Source organism: Phaethon aethereus (genome assembly GCF_964289735.1).
Source record: "Phaethon aethereus genome assembly, chromosome: 3".
Taxonomy (NCBI): domain Eukaryota; kingdom Metazoa; phylum Chordata; class Aves; order Phaethontiformes; family Phaethontidae; genus Phaethon; species Phaethon aethereus.
Window position 1 is genome coordinate 47,782,497 of NC_138576.1, and position 25,062 is coordinate 47,807,558.

At 36.1% G+C, this 25,062-nt stretch overlaps 1 protein-coding gene across 1 annotated transcript in view; it reads right to left on the reverse strand.

The window, feature by feature from the left end:
- The window catches only part of ASCC3 (activating signal cointegrator 1 complex subunit 3), a gene marked incomplete at its 3' end in the record, with an annotated part of 268,274 nt that overhangs the window by 93,975 nt on the left and 149,237 nt on the right, over nucleotides 1–25,062 (reverse strand). The window contains exons 14-16 of the mRNA XM_081998093.1: nucleotides 10,944–11,135; nucleotides 10,391–10,615; nucleotides 99–218 (exon numbers count right to left, since the gene is read on the reverse strand). Of these exons, the coding sequence (XP_081854219.1) occupies nucleotides 99–218; nucleotides 10,391–10,615; nucleotides 10,944–11,135 (537 nt within the window). The remainder of the gene's footprint in view (nucleotides 1–98; nucleotides 219–10,390; nucleotides 10,616–10,943; nucleotides 11,136–25,062) is intronic.

Consider the following 25,062-nt stretch of genomic DNA (forward strand, 5'->3'; position numbering starts at 1 on the left):
ATGTCAGGCAAGTAGAAATAGCAAATATTTATCCTCACATCAGGGAAGGATTAGACACCCAGAACAGATTACAGATTTTTTTAAAATGCATTTTATACCTGATAAGCTTTGTGACTGATGCCATATACTAATGGATTTGCTCTCATCCGTACATAAAGATAAGTGTAACTTATCCACTTTACTGCTTCTTCCACATTAGTTACTGTTCCAAGAGCAATCTGGAAATAGGAAAAGAGACAAAATTAAATGTCTATGTTACAGCTGAACATAAGTATTGGGCTGAAAACATACGGAATTCAGAGTGTCAGCACTAGATTAAAGAAAGTGTCAGTATGTTTCCAACTTAAATTATTTTAAAATAATCATAGGACAATAACTTGAACCATTTACACATCTTCATCTTATGAACATCTAATAACAAGGCATGTTCTGTAACATATCATAGATACAGTGACTTACATGATCTTTCCTACACCACTTATGATTTTTAAAATTAAAAGATGATTCTGAGCAAGTCTACTATAAAAAAAGACTAACCAACCAACATAATTTTTTAATGAATATGCTCAGGGTAATAATTAGAAGAAGTATCTTTAAAAAAAGAGTATCTTTAAAAAAAAAAAATCTACGTTTGAAAGATTAATTTTTCATATAAATGTAAAAGCCCTTTCTGGTTCAAGTCGCAAACAAAATGACACTGACAATCTAGGATTTTCTTCAGCGTGCCCTCTTACTTAGCAATCTGCTTATAAATGTTTTTTACAAACAGTTTTCTCCTTTTGTATCTGGCAAGTCAAAGTACAAGTACAGGTACTTGCTACATTTTTGTTATATCAAAACATAACAAAATTGAACAGGTAATTTATACACGTATATATACATCTATTTATTTTTAAGGCCAAAGCAGGCACAGAGAAACAGTTTTTTTGCTAGCTGACTTTTTTTGCCAATTCAATAGTTTTATCACTGAATTATTTACCACACAGACATTTTTACTTGATAACTTCAGCTCTATTTTGTATTAGTTATATTCACGAGAAGCATTTTACTGCTTATCCCAGTTAACCTGATTTTACCAGGAGAATTTAATATTTCCTGTATGTCCCACGAACAAATATTTTTTGGTTGTTGCTGGTTCTTTAAAACAAGCAAAAGTCCCTCTTACTGAATTTTGTGATCTGTTACTGCATTTTAAAAGTTTTTTTTGTTTAATTGGTGTTTGGATGCCATATAAACCCTAAAAATCAAAAATACCCTATACAACTGCAACATATACATGTTCAGATCTAAGCATCTAGACCTTCATACTAATATAGGTATTCTTTTTTAAATAACATAGATATCTAGTCAAAAATAATAATGCAAGTGAAATCTGCACTGAGTTAAAATAACTCAAATCTGGCAAAACCTTGTTGATATCAGTAACTAAGAGCATGGAGTAACCCCAGTCTTTATCTCTCACATTTTTCAAATGATATTTTGTTCTTCAACAGCATAAGGAGGTTGGGGGAAGCCCAACTGTGTTGTTTTTCAAAGTATATAACTACCTAATGCACTGAAATAGCTAAAAAACCATTCAGTTCTTCATAGACTATTACAGGTAAAACATCTAATACAGCCCACAGGCTATTATTATGCAATTTGCTACCCAGGTTAATTTCAGCATTCAGTTTCTTCCCACGATTCAAATATCTTTCAGTACACAACTTGAAATAGGTAACAACTGTCCAAGAGTAACATTTTCCCCCAAACATGGAAACACGTTCAGAATCATGAAAACATAAAATTCTCATTACTGATGACAGTGAAATCTGACAAAAGAAAAAAAACAAACAAACACTTTTTTTTTGCCTCATTTGTTCAAATACCTTAATATATTACTTACAAATTAATTATTTTCATAAGTTAAAACTGAGGGGAAAAAAGTGATGATGAAATACAGTTGGGTTTCGTATATGGTACTGAAATTTAATACTGCACTTTCCTTCCTCTACCAACTTTAACGAATATTCACTTAATAATATAGACACACACACACAAAGCAACTTCTACATATTTGCTGCCATCTAGTGTTCAAATAAAGTTCCTATGGATTATTTGAAAATGTTATCTTGTGTCAAAACAGTATAAATGTCAGAAGTTACTTTATAAATACAAACACTTAAGAGTAATTAGGAAACAAATTATTCACAAAGTCAGGAGAGCACCTCTGTTAAGACCTAGGATAAAAAAAAAGGTTCTAAATTTTCCAGCTTTTCCTCAACCATGTATTAGGTATTTAGCTACAGATAGAATAATCAAATGAGTAGAAATATTCACTATGTTGACATTGTATTGTTTGATTGCACCAGACATCACAAAATGCTTTTTTAAAAAAACTTTTCAAATACAAATAATTGTGTTGCACTCACAGAATGAAAACTTGAGTACTATATTCATCCAACTCCTTGCCATTTTAAATGAAAAAATAATCAGCATCACAAATTTTAAACTAATTGTTCAACATTTGATGTCACTATCACTGAGTACTTAGTATTCTGCATTTTCATGAAACACTTTTTTTTATAAATGCTATCCCACAGACTTTATCAAGTTGAACAGCATTTCAGAGGAGGTGTTTTTGATTTTCAAAGAAGTGTAAATAAATATAAGTAGCACGGCTTCTTGCAGGTAATATTTGAAAAATGAATTTTTTATCTCTGGTATTTCTATACAGATTAGAGAAGGACATAAAAATATTACTAATATACAATATTATATACAATATATGTTATAGTACATTCTATATTATACTGTATTTTTACATAAGAATGTTTAGTTACTATTATATTTGTATAATTGAGCCAGATTGATGAAAAATTTCTATATATGAATCAAATATTTGCTGTTAAGGCAAGAGAGAAAGAAATCTTTTCTAACAACCTAATAAGCAATTTTCTGTTTGCTTTGGAAACCAGTGTATTTTGAATTACCATTTCAGCATCTGAATTGATTATGGTCTTACTCCTGTATGGTTTTTGAAATAATTTCTTAATGCTACTAGAATTTTCACAAGTGGGACAGAATCTCCTCCAACCACACGAGATCAAAGGACTATTTATAAATACAACCAAACTACTTAAGAGTTGTCATTATCTGTTAACTCCAACAGAATAAGGTGAGGGGAGAATGGATGAGGTTGCTGGTCTCATGCAGGTCAGGTCAAGGCCCTGTACACTCAGGGAGTAAAACTTCAATTCCCCCCAGCCTGCACTTTGCCCCATACACTCGATTAGCCATTGAGTCACCCAGCTCATGAATGATTTTTTGGGAAGAGCTTTGAAGGAATTCTGTGTCTCTTCTGAGAGCCACAATTGTTGACCACTCTTTCATAGCAAAAAACAGATTAGGAGTTTTGTCCAAACTAAGCAAGTCACCACCTGGCTTCACAGCAAAATCACAAGTAAATGCAAGGAAAGGCACACCCCCTGCAGAAGGTATACCTACTGTCCGGCACTGCAAATCCTCTCCTCAGTTTCTAACTCTATGGGGAAAGGAGTCATCTCTGCAGCAAGCTGGGGTCCAGCTGTGGATATCAGGGCGGGCTCTATCAGGTGGAAACAATTAGGGAAGGAATGGTGACCTGCATTGCATGAGCTATTGATGATAGTTCCCAGATAAGTTAAAGTTTATGGTCTAATTAAACCACATCCCCTGCATCTTATCTTTCTTCCTGTATTTCCAGAAAATACAGCCATAGGTATTTTCTGTTTGCCAGCTGGTCTACCTTTTAGATACAACTCCCTGCAGCAAAGAGTTCCACAGTCTAATCACCCAGCTTGGCATTCTTTTGTGTTTTCTGAACCTGCAACTGAGTCATGTCAGCCAATATTTCCTGTTTCTTGTCCCAGGAGAGGTGCAATCTTTTGCCACGTCACTCATTACTTCATAAAACTCTGTCATATAATCTCCCATTTGTCTTCTCACCTGAAGCATGTGGGCAAAATGGTGTGTTACTTTCATAGACCTGACCTATTCATTTTCCCACTCTCTCTGCACATTTTCTGCTTCTAAAAAATTCATGTTGAAATGGGAATTAAAAATCATTTTCCATCATTACCCAAATTTTCTCTCCTGCACCACACAAGCCTGGTTACAAAATTCAAGGCTCTGGATTCCCCTTAGTGATTTGTGGCTAGGATTACATATTGTATTACCCCAAATATCTGAATCATTGCCTCATTCTTAAAACGTACCTATTTCTGCCAAGAGACCTGGTCTAGAAAAAAGCAACTTCATATTTCTGTAGAAACATGGAGTCTTCCCGTATTTCCAACTGCTGCCTTCATTTTACTAGTTCTTTTTTCAGCTACTGATCTGTCTGTAATAAATTAAGAATTTAAACAATTCAGCAGTGCTTTTGGCCTTTAATTGGTTTCTCTTTACAACTTGCAGAATAAGTCTTTGGATTCCCTGAATAATAAAAGCAGACTCTGCTCCTAAAATATATCACCAGTGCAGATTTGCTGATGCTAAAAAAAGGCTCTGTTATGGCAAAGATGACAGTGGCAGTGGTCATCAGCATACTGTCTAGATTTCTGTTACAAATCAGTCAATAAACATATATTTTGTCTCCATATAGCATTTCTGTTACTGGCAAAGGGATAGCGTCTATAAAAAATGATCAAAACTGAATGTGCTTCCTAAGACTATCTACTGATCAATACAATGGCATATGTTTTAAAATGTATGTATTTTTTTTCAGAATGCTGTAACCTATGGAACAGTCATCTCCAGATAAACATAATTTCTAAAACACCTGTATCCTTCTCAGAGGACTCCACTAACTTAGATCAAATCAGCATATATAGAAGTTTAGACTGACTACAATTATAAAGAAATTATGAAGTTACTTTCCAAAAAAACCTAACATAACAGCTCCTTGTAACTGCTCATAGTATTTATTTCCTGTAATCTGGCAGGCCCTAATTTTTCCTGCATGTCATGACAGAAGGATAAGTAACATCACACATATCAGATGACAAAAAAATGGTGGTTTCATGACCTTGTTACTCTACTGCTTTTCAGCATTTTCCATTGCTATTTCTACTAGCAACCATTTATCACAGTGATTAAACAAATTCTGACGGTGTCTTCAGCTGCTGTAACTGTACTGCAGCCACAGAATCTACAGTAATTTAAAGCCACAAGCACACTGTTCTTTTCAAATAACAGTACCATTACACAAAATCTGAAAAGAAATAGTTCTGTCTTAACTAGTTTGTCAGTTTTCTGCACTTTTCCCCAAACCCCAAATCCTGTGGTAGAAGTGCTGCACTTAGAAGTAGTTTTTATTATACTATACATCACATACTTCCTATATATCTTTGATTGGATAAGTTTAGATGACTACCTCCTACAAAATGGAATTATTTGTCTCTTCCATTATTTTTTTCCTCTTTAGTTCTACTATTTTAGCAAGGCAGGAGGATTAACTTCAACTTTACACCTTCAATGTAACAAATTATTTTTGCAGTGTCTACTAGCAATATTTTTCAGAGAACTACTTGGATACTCAATTACTGTTAAAAGTCACTAAATTTCTATTGAAATTTCCTCTATTTCTGGAAAGAATTTCAGTAATGTGTACACATTTGAAAAGAAACTACTTAGCAGAAATACATACTTCCCTGGAAAAACAAATCCTTCTCTTTTTAGGTAAAAATCTAAATAAAGCTTCATGAGTAAGACTGCTTTTATTGTTGTTAGTCTTATCTAAAATTGCCACAACTCATTGTTTTTCTTTTGGACAATTTTTAGTGTTTCATAATTACTGCAGACTTTATTATTCTAAGCTCTCAGAGTCCTTTCTCCCTTGAATGTCTTGCTTTTTGATTATTTTTTTTCCTCTTCATTAAGTATCCATTTGGACATAGTCAGCTGGTGCTAGAGAATGGTGTTTACCTTTTCAAGTCTTCAGTGATTTTTTTGTTGCAGCAGCTTTTAAGCTAGTAGAGTGCTTACTATTACATGCAAGGGAAAAAAAAAAAAAGATAATACTACCACCTTTAAAAACTGTTAAAATCACAAGCCTGGGAGAAACTAAAATTGTTTCGTATTCTAATAATCAACCAGGTCTGTTTCACCTTCTACGCTGTTTTTGGTGCAAACCGCACCAAAGTCAATGCTAGCAGCAGTTTGGTACCTTAATTTATTACCTAGTACAGTAACATACAGAAACACAGGGTCTAGAGCACAAGTCTTACAAGGAGCATCTGAGGAATCTGGGGTTGTGTAGCCTGAAGAAAAGGAGGCTCAGGGGAGACTCTACAACTCAGAGCTCTCTAGAACTACCTGACAGGAGGTTGTAGCAAGGTGGGTGTTGGTATCTTCTCCCAAGCGATAGGACAAGAGGAAATGGCCTCTTGTTGCGCCAGGGAAGGTTTAGATTGGGTATTAGGAAAAATCTCTTCACTGAAAGGGCTGTCAAGCATTGGAACAGGCTGCCCAGGGAAGTGGTTGAGTCACTATCCCTGGAGGTATTTAAAAGACTTGTAGGTGTGGCACTTAGGGACATGGTTTAATGCTGGACTTGTCAGTGCTGGGTTAATGGTTGGACTTGATGATCTTAAATGTCTTTTCCAACCTCAATGGTTCTATGAGTCTATACAAGCAGACGCTTGCTACATCATAAATATTTTGTTAAGCCATTCTAAACACTTCCTGTGAGCTAAATACCTAGGACTTAAAACTAAGAATTTGCAATCTGTACACTGAAAAAGGAAAAGAAGGAAGGGGAGAAGAATCCTAAAGTGTAACTATTACCAAATATGTCTTTTCTTTGATGCTGAAGATAGAATTACTTTTAGATTAAAAAAAATAAAAATTTCCTCCGCATAAAAAGTTCAATGAATGTAAATTCGCTTGTCCCCACCCCAAAAAACAAAACCAAAAACCCGCTCCCTTTAAACTTGTGTATAACAATTACATCTGCTTTCTGGTCTTGCTAGAAAACTTGTGCATTTTGGAATTACAGCTCAGATCAGAGGAAAAACACGCTATCCATTAAAACCCCTCTCTCTCTGCAGAATATTACACATGGAAAATTAATAGCTTACATCTCATACTTTCCTAACTAAGCATTCTCAGCTGAGGGGAAAGAAATAGAACTTGAACCCCTGGCTCATCAAGTCAAATCTTCCATACAAATACCATCACTTATTAAAAAATCTTCACCATAGAAAAAAATGAGACTTCATTTTTCTCCACTACTCCTAAAAGACAGACTACTCCAGATCCTATATTTCAGGCAAGCTTATTTATGAGCAGGGTGATTAATACCAGTACTGGTGTTGGCCAAAAATATCTTTTTTTCTTTCTCCTATTCACTTCTAGTTCTGTCTAGTTATAGAGAGCTGTTGTACCTCCTTTGAAACTTTCTTTTGCTAAGCTAACCAATAAGATTTTTGAGGGTATGCCAGTAAAGCATTTTCCCCACAAAAGCTACCTTTTCTGCTGGAGGTCTGTGGAAGGAATACTTGAGATTCCTAGCACAATTCAGGTGGGCACACCAGCACATCCACACACCTTCTAGACAATTTGGAGCAATACAGACCAAGCATATAGTCATGCCATTTGTTTTTTACAATACGTCAATCATAGAGATCTTCTCTGACCCAGTTCACAACTGGTGCTTACTATTCTATTGTCTTTGTAATTCTTCACTGACCCGAACGCCTTCTGTGAGATGGGAGGACTAAATTTATAATATTAAAATAAAAAAAATAGAAAAATAAATCCTTTGCTGTGAAGGAAAGAATATCCAACTCTTTTTTCCTTGTCTATTTCATGAATCTCAAGAAAAACAACATAGCTTTTCTATGAAATCTCAATGGATTCTTTTCTAGTGAGAAGGTACACAGTATCTCGGGACCAGATCTATCCCTCCTAACTTCTTGGTGTGCTGAACAATAACTACAGAGAATAGAGAACAATAACTACTATGAGTAGAGGGGCAGAATCATCTTCGACCTGCTGGACATGCTTCTTTTGATGCAGCCCAGGATATGGTTGGCCTTCTGGGCTAGGAGCACACATTGCTGGCTCACGTGCAGCTTTGCATCCACCAGTACCCCCAAGTCCTTCTTGGCAGGGTTGCTCTTGATCCCTTTATCACCCAGCCTGTATTGATACCAAGGATTGCCCCAACCCAGGTGCAGGACCCTGCACTTGGCCTTGTTGAACGTCACGAGGTTCACACGGGCGCATTCCTCAAGCTTGTCCAGGTCCCTCAGGATGGCATCCCATCCCTCAGGTGTGTCAACCACACCACTCAGCTCGGTGTCATCTGCAAACTTGCTGAGGGTGCACTCGATCCCACTGTCTATGTCATTGATGAAGATATTAAAGAGTACTGGTCCCTGTACATACTCCTGAGGTATACTGCTTGTCACTGATCTCCATTTGGACATTGAGCCGTTGACCACTGCCCTCTGGATGTGACCATCCACTCAATTTCTTATCCACCCAACAGTCCACCCATCAAATCCATATCTCTCCAACTTAGAGAGAAGAGTGTTGTGGGTGACCGTGCCAAAGGCCTTTCAGAAGTCCAGATAGATGTCATCTGTAGCTCTTTCCTTGTCCACTGATGTGGTCACTCCATCACAGAAGGCCACTAGGTTGGTCAGGCAAGACTTGCCCTTGGTGAAGCCATGCAGGAATCACCTCCCTGTCCTCCATGTGCCTTAGCACAGCTTCTGGGAGGATCTGTTCCATGATCTTCCCAAGCACAGAGGTGCAGCTGACGGGTCGGTAGTTCTCAGGGTCCTCCGTTCTACCCCTTTTAAAGATGTCTGGTGCCTATTCTCTTCTTCACTTAAGCATGTTTAAATTTCTGAGGGTTCCTTGTAAAAAGTGTCTGTGCGTATATACTAATTTTTAATTTGTTATTACAACAGATAGCTTTTGAATTGTTATATTTTAATATGACAGAGGTCAGTACTCTTAACACAACCACAGCATTTTCAAAGAAAAGGCATTTTAAGATTTAAACTTAAGCAAACTGGGAACTTGCTATTTATAATAAACCAGTTTTGATTATCACTGTAAAACAGAACAAAGAGAAGGGTTCAAGCCTGTATACAATCAACCACAGAATCACAGAATCACTAGGTTGGAAAGGACCTTTAAGATCATCAAGTCCAATCATTAATCCAGCGCCACCATGTCCCCTAAACCATGTCCTGAAGCGCCACATCCACACGTTTTTTGAACACTTCCAGAGATGGCGACTCCACCACCTCCCTGGGCAGCCTGTTCCAATGCCTGACCACCCTCTCAGTGAAGAAATTTTTCCTAATATCCAATCTAAACCTCCCCTGGTGCAACTTGAGGCCATTTCCTCTTGTCCTATCACTAGTTACTTGGGAGAAGAGACCAACACCCTCGTCGCCACAACCCCCTTTCAGATAGTTGAAGAGAGTGATAAGGTCTCCCCTCAGCCTCCTCTTCTCCAGACTAAACAACCCCAGTTCCCTCAGCCGCTCCTCATAAGACTTGTGCTCCAGACCCCTCACCAGCTTCACTGCCCTTCTCTGGACACGCTCCAGCACCTCAACATCCTTCTTGTAGTGAGGGGCCCAAAACTGAACACAGCATTCAAGGTGCGGCCTCACCAGGGCTGAGTACAGGGGCACAATCACTTCCCTACACTTGCTGGCCACACTATTCCTGATACAGGCCAGGACGCTGTTGGCCTTCTTGGCCACCTGGGCACACTGCCGGCTCATGTTCAGCCGGCTGTCAACCAGCACCCCCAGGTCCCTTTCCGCCGGGCTGCTCTCCAGCCACTCCTCCCCAAGCCTGTAGCGTTGCATGGGGTTGTTGTGGCCAAAGTGCAGGACCCTGCACTTGGCCTTATTAAACCTCATACAGTTGGCCTCTGCCCATCGATCCAGCCTGTCCAGATCCCTCTGCAGAGCCCTCCTACCCTCCAGCAGATCAACACTCCCACCCAACTTGGTGTCATACCATGCGAAGTAAGATTATTTATATACAGATATGCTTTAATTTTTTGTGGATTTTAATTTGCAGTTATGCAGAACATTTACTAGATTCAAGTAAAGCACTTGTGATTAAAAGGTAAATGCTATGTATTTCTACAGTTCTATCTTAATGATATTTTGACCCTCTGTACTACTCCTAATACCTACCTTTTGTAAAAGGTCTCTAACGTTTTCACATCTGTAACAGTTCACTCCTCTTAAACATACACACTTACAGACTAGTAGTAATAAATAAAATTTCCATTATAGATATTTTAAGTATGATAATCTTGCATTTTTGTTTCAAATAATATTAACCCTTTCTAAATGATTCTAAACATTTGTCTAAATGATTGAAAGGTTACCTCTGCATTCAGGTTGTCTGCAAGGCTTTCAAGAAACTGGCTTTCAATTGGATTCTGCTGAGTAAGAAGAGTCAGGTAATGACTGAGTTTATCATGAGTTGTAATAATGACGCCTTCTCCAAATTTGTCAAACTGAGGCCGTCCAGCTCGACCAAATATCTGCATGACATCTAAAATTCCAAGGTCAACAAAGGATCCTCTTTTTGCAGCATATATTTGTGTTCCCTGGTTGAGGAAAAGTTAATAAAAATTACCATAAATACACATGAATATAATCCTGATGAGCTGAATGCTGAAATTAGGCAAATATAGCATGATTTCAGAAGTGTACTTTAACTAATCCTTTCATAATCATTGATATATTTAAATCTTTACTATACAAACTAGACTCCCACTGGAGAGAATCAGTTTAATGAGATATAAATAACATTTCAAGTCAATCAGACATTTCCCCTCCAGACCCAAAATCCACAATAAAAATCTTGCTATCTATGCTTCTTTACAGGTTTCTTTTAAGACAGATAGCCATGTGCAGAGTAATGGAAGCTCTTACCTTAATAACAACAGCATGAGCAGGGAGATTGACACCCCAGGCGAGCGTAGCTGTACAAACCAGGACTTTGATATGTCCATTAGAAAACAAGTTCTCAACCAAACTTCTGTCTTGCCGCAGCATTCCTGCATGATGAATACTAAATCCATCTGGAAACAGCTCACGTAACTGCTTATTTCTGGATCTCTGTACCTAGAATGAACAAGCATAAAAATGAAATTCACTTCTAATTACAGTACAAGAAGCATTGTATTAAAAAAATTACAGAAAACACGCACGTTGAATATTATTATGAGTCATATGAAAGGATCTATTTCTATTAATGCCAAACTTTTTGGCAATGCCAGTATGTCATGACTTTCTGTGAATGAATTTGACTTCTATTCTTAATTTTCAAAGAATACACTTAATTGTTTAAAAGAATACTTTTATAAAAATATAGCTTCACTTAATCAGAGATGCAAATTTACTGATAACCAATATGAACACTGGAAATGAGAATTCACATACTGCTTTTCCTTAAAAGCAACTCTCTCAGACTATGCAGGCAGCTAGGACAGACTTAAGGCAGCAGGCCACATGCTATACTTAACATACCCTTCCCCACCACGACCACTGCATCAGCTTGGCATAGCATGGATTAACAAACTCATAGTATAGAATCAACCTGTTCATCTACCCCTCATTTTTACCTTCCCCATGTGTAGGAGGCTGGGATCTCAGTCTGCAAAACCTCAGGTCCTCCAGCCTCCCACTGTGTATGAGGTCCATAAGCATGTCTGCCTTTTTTCTGGGTCCTAGTTTTATCATGCTTCACCTAAACTGACTATTGACTCAAAGTTAAGAAAAACTAATACACTTGCCTTCCAAACACTAAATTCTGAAACTCAAATTGGTTTGGAGTGTGTCTTCCAGAAGCAACAAGGAAGGAAAAAAGAAACCAAACCACTTAAAGAGGAAACCGAAACCACAAGAGTTCATGCCATTTCAGCCCAATGGGAATAGTTGTCTGTCCGTTCAGCCTTTCGGCTAAAGAAGTACAGATCTTTTATGACAATTAAGACGACAGGAAGAAAGACAGGGTAACCCTGTTGTAAACTGGAATAAAGGATCTTCAACAAAGCTTATAGGAGCTCAAATATTGTCATGGTTTAACCCCAGCTGGCAACTAAGGACCACACAGCTGCTCGCTCACTTCCCACCTTGGTGGGAAGGGGGAGAGAAACAGAAGGGTGAAAGTGAGAAAACTCATGGGTAGAGATAAAAACAGTTTAATAAGTAAAGCAAAACCTGCGTGCACAAGCAAAGCAAAACAAGGAATTCATTCACTACTTCCCATGGGCAGGCAGGTATTCAGCCATCTCGAGGAAAGCAGGGTTCCATCATGTGTAATGGTTACTTGGGAAGATAAATGCCATAACTCCGAACGTCTCCCCCTTCCTTGTTCTTCCCCCAGCTTTATATGGTAAGCATGACGTCATATGGTATGGGATATCCCTTTGGTCAGTTGGGGTAAGCTGTCCCCCCTGTGTCCCCTCCCAGCTTCTTGTGCAGCCCCAACCTACTCAGTGGGATGGTGTGAGCAGCAGAAAAGCCCTTGACACTGTGTAAGCACTGCTCAGCAATAACAAAAATATCCCTCTATCATCAACACTGTTTTGGTCACAAATTCAAAACATAGCCTCATACTAGCTACTGTGAAGAAAATTAACTCTACTCCAGCCAAACCCAGCACAAACATAAGGTCAGAAAGCATGCCGTGTACAATCTCTTGACCCTTGCCCATGTCGACTAGTTCCTCAGATCGTCATGTTTCAATATTACTGATTTGCCACAATCATCTCTGATTTTCCTCCCATCTCTTCCACATACCTCACAGCTGCACTCACTGCCTTCCAAAATCAATTGCTGCTGAATATGACACCAGGAGGGTTGTGGTAATGATGACTCTAATCTTTCCCTTAAAACAGATTTCTTTATTATCATCATCAGCAGAGAATTTCTACTTTTCCACAGACCAGAAAAGAGTCAAGAATTTTTTGACTATCAGTTTTGACTATCATTTTCAGCCTTGTATATTACAGTGAATTAATTCTAAATTAAATGAAATTAAATGATGATTATTATTCTTCTTTTTAAAAATCTTTACATTTACTATTTCCTGACACACAGCCACCGAAAGATGACTTAAGGGATCCAGAGTCAGTAAAGCAAAGCAAAATATGGTTCACAGTACTGGCATAGTGCCAAAAATGAACACTAAATCTCTGCAAACACGGAAATAAATAGGGAGATGGGAATGCAATTATAAAGAAGGATACGAAAAGAAAAATACTGTAGAAAAATCATATTTCTCAGCCTCACAATTATCCAGTTTCTCAATATCTGATATTTCCTGCTTTCACAGTAATTATTTACTATTAATTTAAAGGAAATCAAACTCAGCTTTTAACTACACATGATTTGTTGGCAAATTTAATTAACTGTTGTAGTGCTTAAAATTAATAAATAAGAAATTGAGAAAGTGGCAGTGCAGTTCATGAAGCTTATTCTTTATGAGCCTGTGAATAGAAACAAATACTTCATAAAGAACACAAACACCAAGGTTTGCATTTATAGAAGAAATCTCACAGACAATAGGCATGTGGAAAACTTACTTCAGCTGCAAATCTGAGAATAATTGTGACACAGAAATTTGGATTGATCTTGATTACATTCAGAAGATGGTATAAGCATTTAACAATGTGATTATCTTTTGTCTTAAATAAAGCAAATCTTCCTATGTGATAGGGCAGCCATCAGAAATGACACTTTTTTAGTAGAGCTTGTTGTATTGGTGGCACATGACTATTTTACAGGTATTAAAATAACTTTTAAAAAAAGCACAATTATTCAATATCAAAAATTACACATTAAATATTATAATCTGTAGCTGAAAAAGCCAGCAGGCTGAGGGAGGTGATTCTGCCCCTCTACTCTGCTCTGGTGAGACCCCACCTGAAGTCCTGCGTCCAGCTCTGGAGCCCTCAGCACAGGAAAGACATGGACCTGTTGCAGCCGGTCCAGAGGAGGCCACCAAAATGATCAGAGGGATCATGGAACACCTCTTCTATAAGGACAGGCTGAGAGAGTTGGGGTTGTTCAGCCTGGAGAAGAGAAGGCTCCAGGGAGACCTTCTTGCAGCCTTGCAGTGCTTAAAGGGGGCTTATAAGAAAGATGGGGACAGACTTTTTAGCAGGGCCTGTTGCAATAGGACAAAGGGTAATGGCTTTAAACTAAAAGAGGGCAGATTCAGACTACATTTAAGGAAGAAATTTTTCACAATGAGGGTGGTGAACCGCTGGCACAGGTTGCCCAGAGAGGTGGTAGCTGCCCCATCCCTGGAAACATTCCAGGTCAGGTTGGACGGGGCTCTGAGCAACCTCATCTAGTTGAAGATGTCCCTGCTCTTCGCAGGGGCGTTGGACTAGATGGCCTTTAAAGGTCCCTTCCAAGCCAAACTCTTCTGTGATACTATGAAATATTGTTCTCAAATCTCAATTTAAAAAATACATACCTTTGTCTGTAAACTGATTTCTTATGTTGTCTAATGTGATAGAAAGACAGGGCAATTTACTAATGGGCAATTAAGAAGAGTAAAATCTTGTACTATATATGGAAGGAAACAGTATTTGTTTACAGTTTTAGGAACTACCGTTTCACCAATTTAAAGAAAGGAACTTGTGAATATAGGAAAAAGGAGGAGAAAGCAGAAAACACATTAAGACATGGCAATGCTAATCTTGACTATAATTCAAATACTTACAAGCTTAAGATTAATCAACCGTTTAAAAATATGTAGGTACACTTAAACTTATCCATATAGTTGTGTTTAGAAAGAATATCCGCATGCTTCTAAAATCTACCACACATTCTAAACCAACATCTTTGAAATACTTAATATTCACAGGTTTTGTCTGTTCATTTATTGAATTTATGAAGTGCTAGACTTCCAGGTTGCACAGTAACCAGTTTAGAGACACATCAAATACATACTTTCCAACACAGAAGATGATGAACTTTTTTTAAAAACAAAAAACTCACAGCCCACTTTTGACATAGGAAAAAACAAATGCCAAGCAAATCAAATCACTAATTATCCTTGATGATTCCATTAACTGCACAGAAATTGAATTAATTATCTTTTCATAAATTTGTGGGCATTTTAAATTACAAAGGTATAAGGCAAATTATTTCAAGAACAATGAATTAACTCAATTTTATAAAGTTACACTTGAGAAAATAAAACAAAAACATAAATCACATATCTCAGTGATGGCTTGGAAGACTGCTCACACAGCATATCCTTTAATGGCAATGTATTTGGAAATAAACCTCCTAAGCTGTTGTGCCATGAATTGCATGGTTATTCTATTAAATCTGGATTTTAATGGTTGCAGAGACAACAAACCCAACAACTACTAAATAAGGCAAGAGAAACTAAAAAGAGTTATACTAGTCCCATCTTCTTCTATTACAAACTAAAAAGTTTTGCTTAAAATTTATATGAAATGTTACTAAGTGCCTCAGGTGTATGGAGAAGTTGTTATTATGAGGTCTGGCGCTGGTATCCTGATTAGAATTGATTTTCTTTCCCCTCCCTCATTGCTCAAGAGGACTATAGATTTATGACCTTTGCTTACATGTGTGTGCATCTAAAACAGTATGTATTAAATAAATTCCTAGTTTAGCTTGCTGTTACCTATATTTCTCCTTCAATGTCTTGAATTTCATGCAGTTCTTTATTAAGACACATTAAAAATGTCACAATTAGACACAGAAAAATGTCCTGCTTATTTTTAATGTGAGGCATACATAGCAGAAAAAAGATATAATCAAGTATTTCGGCTAAATACTTAAAAAAGATAACACCTTTCCTTACCCTTTGCGTGCATCTGGTATCACAAAGATATCATCATACATAAGCTGCACGTTTTTTGTCTGAGCTACTAATAATACATGAATCAAAGAATGAAATTTTTAATAGGCTTATAGATTTTTTCTTATTTTATCTAAAAATCAAATAAAGAAGGGTAATAAAGCTTGATTATGAGAAGCAGCTGGCAATGAATTACTTCTTGATAAGTGAAACACCAATTTATGTCTTTTCTTTAATCTCCAATTGGTACCCTCTTATAGGACAGACTAAGCAGATCACCACTACTTGGTAAAATCAGATTATTTTTTTTCTGTAAATTATTTATTTTTCTATTCTTCTTCCTCATTTTGAAGATATTGTTTGCAACTTTGAATTTTGGTGTTTTTTCCCCACTAATAACACAGTTTTTGACTATAATGTATTTTCTTCCAGTACCAGAAATAGCACAGGCTATTCTAGTATTTTTCTCACGATCACCTTACTGTAGCAAAACTTCATGCTTGTGACCATAAGACTCAATCATTGTAATTTCCTTTCTGTGGAGTTCACCATAGGGCAGCACTTGCAGTTTGCTCAGAATGCACCATCATATTTGTTCACTGGTTTGAGCAATTCTGAACAATTTATTCCCATCCTTCATTCTCTGCACTGTCCTGACACCCTGCAAAGTACTAGCGCTTAATTTTGAGGCCTCATTAGCTTCACTTGATGAGTGTTGGTGCTCAGATAGCACAGATATCACAGACACCTAAAACAAAGTTATCTTTTGCTGCAGCCTTCAGTGAAGGGCAGTTTTAATTAGTACTACTACTGTGTGATGAATACAGTTCAATTATTTCCAAAATAACTATTTTGTAGCTTTCCTGAAGACCTAATTCTTAGGTTGACCTTCTAAATTGTTTTAAGTTCCAACAAGACAAAAGCCTCATCTGCCTCATTCATATTAATAATATTGCTGAATCTGCTCTGCTCGCTCATTTAAAGAATACTGATTGTCTTTCAAAATTTATGAGATCAAGGTAAGATGGGAGAAGTCTCCGCCCATTCAGGAAGTAAAGGGCGGCTGGGAAAAGCAGAATGAAAAAGAAGTTGGAAGAGTCCATTAGTGGGCTTATTCCTGTTCCTTCAATACAAAAAACTAACATGACTTCAGTATGTATGAGAACCAAGAGAAATGGAAAGAAATGATCAAAGGATTGCATAGTCAGTCACCACTTTTGCTTTTCAGAATGTACTACATACATATTGCATATTAATTAATCTATACAAGTTAAATCTTTAACCTAAGTTTTATTGTTTTATACACAATTGCTGTTTAAAAGGTGAGAGAACAAAACTTAGTGGCAATAAAAGCATGAGAAGGTTTTTTTAAATATGAAGTCAAAATATAATAATTTCTTTTAATAGAAAAAACCCATAAGACTCCTTAAAGTGCACAGTTCGAGCAAATATAAGAAAACTAGAGAAAATACTAAGCCATAAAGATGAGCAGTAACACTATCTGACAGTTTATGAAAGAAACTGAAGAAATCCAGATTAGAGTCTAAAGGGAGAAAAAAGGAATACATTTGAGCTACAATGATTTTAATTGAGGACTCTCCTTTTATGAATTAGAACTTTTATTTGTGTTATTCAACTTTCACTGTCTGCATAATAACTGAGCTAGCAGCAGCTGTTTCTAGGACAAGGATGAAGTGGCATGTTATGTGGTAAGAGCAAGATTAAATTATTATTTTATTACAGAAGGAAAGAATTAACTTTGAGAGAAATTTTCCCTGAAGGATTTAAAAGTTGACTACATTTCTGTGATGAATATATATTAAACAATTGATCCTTATCTTGTATTACCTTCCATACCCCTTAAGAAACAGCAGGAAATGGAAAATTATTAGTATTTACTAAACACACAGTAATACATATAGAACCTACTAAATCAGGTAGAAACAACTTGTCATGAAGCTCTTTTGTAAAGTTATCAGTCACGCAACAGTTCAATACGTTGGATTCAGGTAGTGCTTCTGTGTTCATATACCCTCACATTAGTTCCCTCACTCTTTCCTGGGAACAGCAGCATTAACTTGACACTGTTCACCCTGCAGCTGGTTCCTCTGAAGAACACAAAGACTACTGAGAGCTCCCCTCGACCAAGAAGACTTGCATGACCTAGCAGATACATTCTGAATGAATGTAGGCTGGCCAATATGCTATTCGACTTAATGAGTATGCATGCTCATTCTCTACATCCTCACTTTTTTAATGTATCTAGCTGTTAACTTTGTATAGCCATCCTGAAGTAATACCTCCATCCAACATTTATTCTTACTGGGTTATAATTAGTGGGTGCCTGGCAAGACAGTATTTGAAGAAGGTAATTCGAGCAAACAAATGTGAATCAGTTCGAATTTCTCCTGCAAGAGTCAATAATCTAATTGTCTCCCTCTGGAGATTTAAGTTCACTGTATTGAAGTTAGAATTGTTTAAACCTATGAGTTACTGCTCTGATCAATTTACTGAAATCACCTCAGTAAGTTCTGTGAAGTGCTCTAAAAATACCTCTGAAGGAGAAAGAAAGGAGAGTAGTGTGACTGCTTTACTTAAACATCTTCCTCTAGCAGTGTAAAGATAACAATTCTTTGAGTGCAATCATCAGGAGCACAGAATTCAGAACTAATTTTCTGTATTATAGTATTATAACTGTTTTTCTTCTGAACCTTCTCCTCTTTGTGTGTATGCAGGTTTCTATTGATTTAGGGTTGTCTCCTGTCAATTTGTAATTTAGAAATACTTGTTTAGAATAGGAATTTCTCTGTCCTTAGTCCTCAGCAGATTATTTTTCACCTGTTGCACTAAAAGCAATTCTCTCTACATGCACACATCATTTTCTGCAGGGTATAGAGCTACCTTCACTGGAAGTTTAAAAAATATTTCTGTTCTATAAAACATACTGTGTTTCTGTAGTTTGTAAAACACAGAGTCACTGCAAGAATGAAGTATCAAAGAATTCAGTTTTAATGTATTTAAAACACAACTAGAAAAACTGTATGAAAAAGCGAATGGAGATGTTTAGATAATTAGGAACAATTGCCAAGCAGCCTATTCAAGTTATTACTATCTTGTTCTAACATAGTTGTATTTTTTATTCAAGTGAAATAATGGCCTCTTATCTTCAAAGCCATACAATTTTCCTTCTGTATTACTACCAGTCTTGAGATATGGTTAGATGATACTTCTATTTTAATATACTCTTTTGCTTATCTTTATTATTTAAACTTAGTTTACTTTTCAGCCCAGGTTGCTAACTCTTCTACTTTTTACAAGGTTGGTGTTCATAGATGTTCTTTAAAAAAAAACAACACTGTTGTTCCCTTTAAAGGAAAATGAATTCTGTAAATATGGACCAAAAAGACTTGTTTGCTTTCAAAAGTGAAGAGTGAAAAATTGTAATTTTTCTGCTAATAAAGAAAATATGAATTATTGCTGGAACACTACTTACACAGTAGTTGTAACTGTTGGGAATTCGAAATCTGGCAATTCAATGATCCCCTGATGTACTTTGCATATGATACATAATACTGTGATTTTTCAAAATAATGCAGATTTAAAACATACTTTGCAGTTTTGTGCTCCAATCAGAGAATAGTTTCAAAAAAATCCCTATGAATTACCCTTTCCTTCTCTTTTTAATTGACAAGGAAAGGAAGTATAAGGCAGAATTTCTGGCACATTTTTCTACTGCCCTGGCATTACCACAGATCATAACCTATTTATTGCACAAGATTGTGTTTCATCCAGTTGGCACATTAGGGAGTGATGACTACCAGTTAAAGAATGGATTGATATGGTGTCCAGAAACTTCTTGACTTATTCAGTGTGAAACTTCTTACATTAAGTTACATCACAGCAGTCCCATCTTTTTTCCACTGGAAAAGTTATACGGTGCACAGAGAATGAAATAAGATTCTATGGGAGGAGAAAGAATAGCAATCAGATTAAAAACCCTGAACAAGAGGTAAACATTTAATTTAATCTTTGATTCCTCAATTCTATAATCTATAATGCAGAAGATGAAACTGTTTACAGACCTCACTGACAATAGAAGCTACAAAAATTTAGTATTGCTAAACTACTATGTTTTTGAGTCACCCAGACAAGCCAAGAATGAAAGAATCACGAATGCAAGTTTGACCATGCACAAATGATGGATTTGCAACAAGTCACCAAGGATGCAGACATAGTTTCAAATTACCTCACTTAATGCCTAGCTGTTACTAAGCAAAAAAAGGAACTATTTGTATAAACAATACACTACCTCAACTTGAGCCAGAATTTTATAACATGGACCAAAGTAACCTAACATTTCATTTGAAGACAGACTGCGGTGCCTTGTCTTACAACTGAATGAATTACTGATTCTGAGATAAAAGGGTTTAAGAAGTTAGAATGAAAAATAATTCATCTGTGTAAACACACATGGAAAACAGCACTAGGTTTAGGAAAACAGCACTAGGTTTAGGTAGAAAGGAAATGTTGGTTATAATGACCCAGTTTAAGCTCTACTGCTGAGTGAAAATGCAGTAAAAAACCCTAATAATTTTCATATATTGTATAATGATAAGCATCTTTCTATTGTTTACAGCAAATGCAATAAAATTAGAGACATTTTTGTACTGTTTCAGTATGATAAAATCTGGACTTCACAGTGAACAAAAATCTGTGCCTAAATATTCTCAAGTCTTATTAAAGAAGTGTCAAAACATTTCAGTTTAGCAATAACATGTAAATACACATCGATTAAGATTGAATTAATTGTATAACATCACGACTTTAAAATGCATGCAAAATCATGTAAAGCTCTGGTTTTTTCTCATCAATTTAGAAATCAACTGTTCTCTCTCTGGGAATAGATATCTGAAACATGTAAAACACAAGGTATCTATTCTTCTCCAGCCCTTGAGGCAGAAAGTCCTGCCATCATATTTGTTAACCACTTGTGGGTACACAGATGAAAAAGTGATCAATCTTGGTCTGCTTTGCTGACAGCAGAAGTTTTCAGTATGCTGTTAGAAAACTAGCCAGTATAGGGAAGATAAACAGCATGAAAAGAAATTGATAGAGAGAGACAGTTTGATGACATGCAAGGGTAGCATTGCAACAGCACGGATGAATTTGTACCCGTTTCGGTTTGAATACTGACATCCCTCCAGAGACCTAGTTAAACCTTTTGTTGCTGTGCTTAACTGTGCAAAGATTTTAATATTTCTGCTTCAACAGGAAACTGATACTACATGGTTTCTATAAAAATATTTGTTATATTTGCTTTGTAATACTCAAAACTTCCACTCTGCTGAGCCATGAAAATATTGGATGCATTTTTACTCTGAGACAATGAAAGCAGAAAGTGTTTTCAAGACCTTTCCAGCTGCAAGTAAGCTGCAAGCTTACTTACTACATATCATCACAATTTTCAGTGCAAATCCTCCTCAAAGGCTATACTGACTGAGACATCATTAACCTTGCAAGAAAAAAATCCACTAAGCATATTTCATATTTCATAATTAAACCGTAACAGTCCACTACAACTTCACAGCTATGCAAAGTGACAGACTGAGGATTCTTCAGAAGACTGAAATTTCTCTTACAAGTTTTATAGATGATTGGAAGTATGCAGCATGAATTAATAGTCTACAGGGTTTTCAAACAGTTTTAGACTGGCATCAGTATGTAGGACCATGAAAAGTTGAAATTTATCTTAAAACAGGAAAATAATTCTTTCCTTTTGGAGAGATGAGCCCTAGGTTTGATATGTCTTTTGATTTGGTACTGGGGCTCGGTTGCTTCACTTTTCTAGCTTCTGCATGGAAGAAATAAACAGAAAAATACAAAGCAGACATGATTTAAAAAAAAAGCAAATCAATAAAAGTGGTACAATTTCCTAAACTAAAAAAGGTTAAAATTATACTCACCACTCATTAAGTAACTTGTATGTAACCTGAACTTTAAGAAGGAAAAAAGATAACCAAACTAGAACATCAGACCATCTGCAGCACCATAAAAGTAAGTTTTTTCATGGATACCTTTGTAATACAAAGACCCATAAGAAAATTCATGATGTAATTAGCATCACATAAAGGTGTTTTTTTTTTTAATTTGTGTGCCAATACTATTAAGCAAATCTCAGAACTAAAGACTTTTTATTCCTCCTGTGCCTTTGCTATTTTAAGAGCATTTCAAGGATTCCTTGGTAACACTTTGTAGTTCAGTGTCACCAAATGTTAAATCTTATGGGACAAGCACTTTTGAGAAATGTCCAAAGGATATGAAAAATTATAGATCTTTATGTATTTTCATATTGCAATGTTTCTATTGTATCATCAGATTAATTTACTTTATCTGATAAAGTACTAACAGAAAAAAAAAAATCTCTTAAGAAACCAGACCTTTAGCAGGTGGGACCACTGAAACCTGGTTTCCTATGAATTTTATATTCCTTGTACCCCTGTCCCAACTTAAATACATGCCCCATCAGATTTCCATAACCTCAACTCCTCCAGAATTACTGCCTTGCCTTACTGTTTCATTAATTTTTCCACTGCACCCTCAGGACAAAAAGTACATCTTACAAATGACAACTGTAAGACTTAAGCTGATTATCAATACCACCACCTGATAATTACCAACACCTTTGACAACTGTGCTGTCTTTTTTGTTAGTTTTATTCCAAATTACTAGCAGGCTGCTCTCTGAAGTTCTGCAACCTCAGTGCAGAACTGTGAAGCCTGTGGACTATTAGACACCACTCAAAGTCAGTTTCAAAGGTAACGTGATGCCTTTAAACACCTAAAAGGGCACAGGAGTAGCACCTAGTAAGTGATGAAACAAGCAGCTTTATATTACTATGCTCTTTTGTCGAGCAGACTTGGGAATTTAGAGACAGATTGTCAGTTAAACTGAGGCAACTATTAGGCTTGCTGCCAGAGGAAACCAGCTGACCTAAGAAAGGAGCACTGTGCAGTCACCTCCATAGAGCTCATTTTACAGCCAGATCCTGTTCAAATGTAGGGTATTTTCTCACAGACCTCTGCTAAATTATGAGATCCCTTGTAGTTTTAAACTCTATCTACTGGAAAAAAAAAAGTTTTATTTTCCCCACTCTTTAAAATAAATAAATCCTCCCAAATCCAGCCTTTATAGTCCTGATATTTTGTCACTTACTGATATTAGGTTTCATCTTTCATGAAGCCTGCAAGATAATTGCTTTATAAAGTTTAAAAATCACAGAGATGAAGACAATTATGCATAATTAAATTTGGGTTTGAAAGACTGTTTTCTACATCTACAGTTCTTTAAGCATGTACCTAGCACATATCCCTCCTCTTCAAAGCTGATATTTTGAGCAAAGGATTACTTATTTTCTTGTGCAAGTAATATATAATATATTTACACAGATTGGAAAAAAAATATTGCATTGGTATTAATTCATCTATATCTGCTTTGTCTGGGGTTTGTAAACTAGATTAGAAATCCTCTGTCAAAACTGAGCAGCTCGCTATTGTTAAGATACTGTAATTCATACACTGTTATTTCAAAGCAGGCTAAACAGCTTCTTTAGCAAGCTACCTTTAGATGTCTTACCCACATAGCAGATAGATCACAGAGGAAATTTAAAAAAGTATCTCACATATCAAACATACCATGGAGACTAAACTACCTGGTACAGGACAAAGGAAAGAGATTGTTACTTTCTCACTTAATGCAGAGCATAGGAGCACAAAACAGGTGAGAGGAGAGCTGCTGTGCTGCTTCTACAGTCCCTCTCTAACCCTGATTAATTTCCATTTTTCATACTCTGTTTATTTATCATGCTTATGTTAGCACTAATGACTGTTCAAAAGTGTTAGATGCCATACTGTGAGCTTCATTTTCTCTAATCTTTTAATTATATTAACAGTCTTTGTTCTGTACAATTAATAGTCATATCTGTTCAAATCACTACCTCCTTCATGCATTCCCTCTCCTTAAAAATGTTTTTCATCTCACAACTCTGCCTTTGTTTAAGAGCAGCCTAATCTCAAAAGGCTTTGCAAAATACTTTACCTAAACGTTGAACTTGTATCTCTAATGCTGCATTTGTTGGGGTGTTAGGACTCTAGGAAGAAACCAAATAGTATACAATGCCAACATTTGCTTTAAAACTAGTATGTCTATATAATTTACCTCTTGAAGCAATAACATTTTAAAACTGAGTATCTTTTATATTGTTTTAAATGACAAAAATAACTGAAGTTGAAGTAAAAACATATATAAAAATAAAAAAGTTTTGCCTTTAAGACTGAACTCTAATACTATCTATGTAAAATAGTTCTATAACTAATACTGCAATCACTTTCAAGACATATTAATAGTTTTCCTATATAAAGAGAAAATTTATCTGACTGTACAGAACTGAACAACATACCCCTGTTCAGTGCTAAGGCAAATACCATGTTTGTGGAGTTTCATAACACATACTACAGGGTTGTCACCAGGATGTCAGTTTTCAGTGGTTTCAAGATGGTAATACTGAATTATGAATTAAAATCTGAATAAAAGGGGTGGAGAATCTTTGACTCTCGCAATCTGTACAATCTTTTAATTAGATTCAGTGTGGCAGACATTTTAAAATCCTTTACTGTTTTACTTGATTTTCTCATTATGCGCTTTGAAAGTTAATATAAAATAAGATCTATTGTATACAAAATGACTGTAAACAACATAATGTATAAATAATAAATAATATAAAATATATTGCAAAGCAAACTTGGTGATCACCTTTAGAAATTGTCTTACACATTTAAGAATATTTTACTTTGTAAATTCCAATCTAATCATCTGAAGCTATTCAACAAAAGTATTTCCTTCTGTTAATTTTGTATTTGGATTTCAGCTAATTTTTAAATTGATTTATTGAGCTCCAAATACAGAATTGCCAATTATCTTGTCACAGAAATTTTACACAGAATGGAAACAGAGGCTACGCTTACCTATAACACTGGTGTTACCTCTACTATCCCGTGACCACTTAGTAGGGGTAAACCTACTGAGCCTATTTTCTGAGATGATATCAGACAGCCTTTCTGATCATATTTATAAAATCAAGCTGATGACTTATAATTCTTGGCATAGCCTTTCCAATCTTGCGCTCAACCTAGAATAGACTTCCTA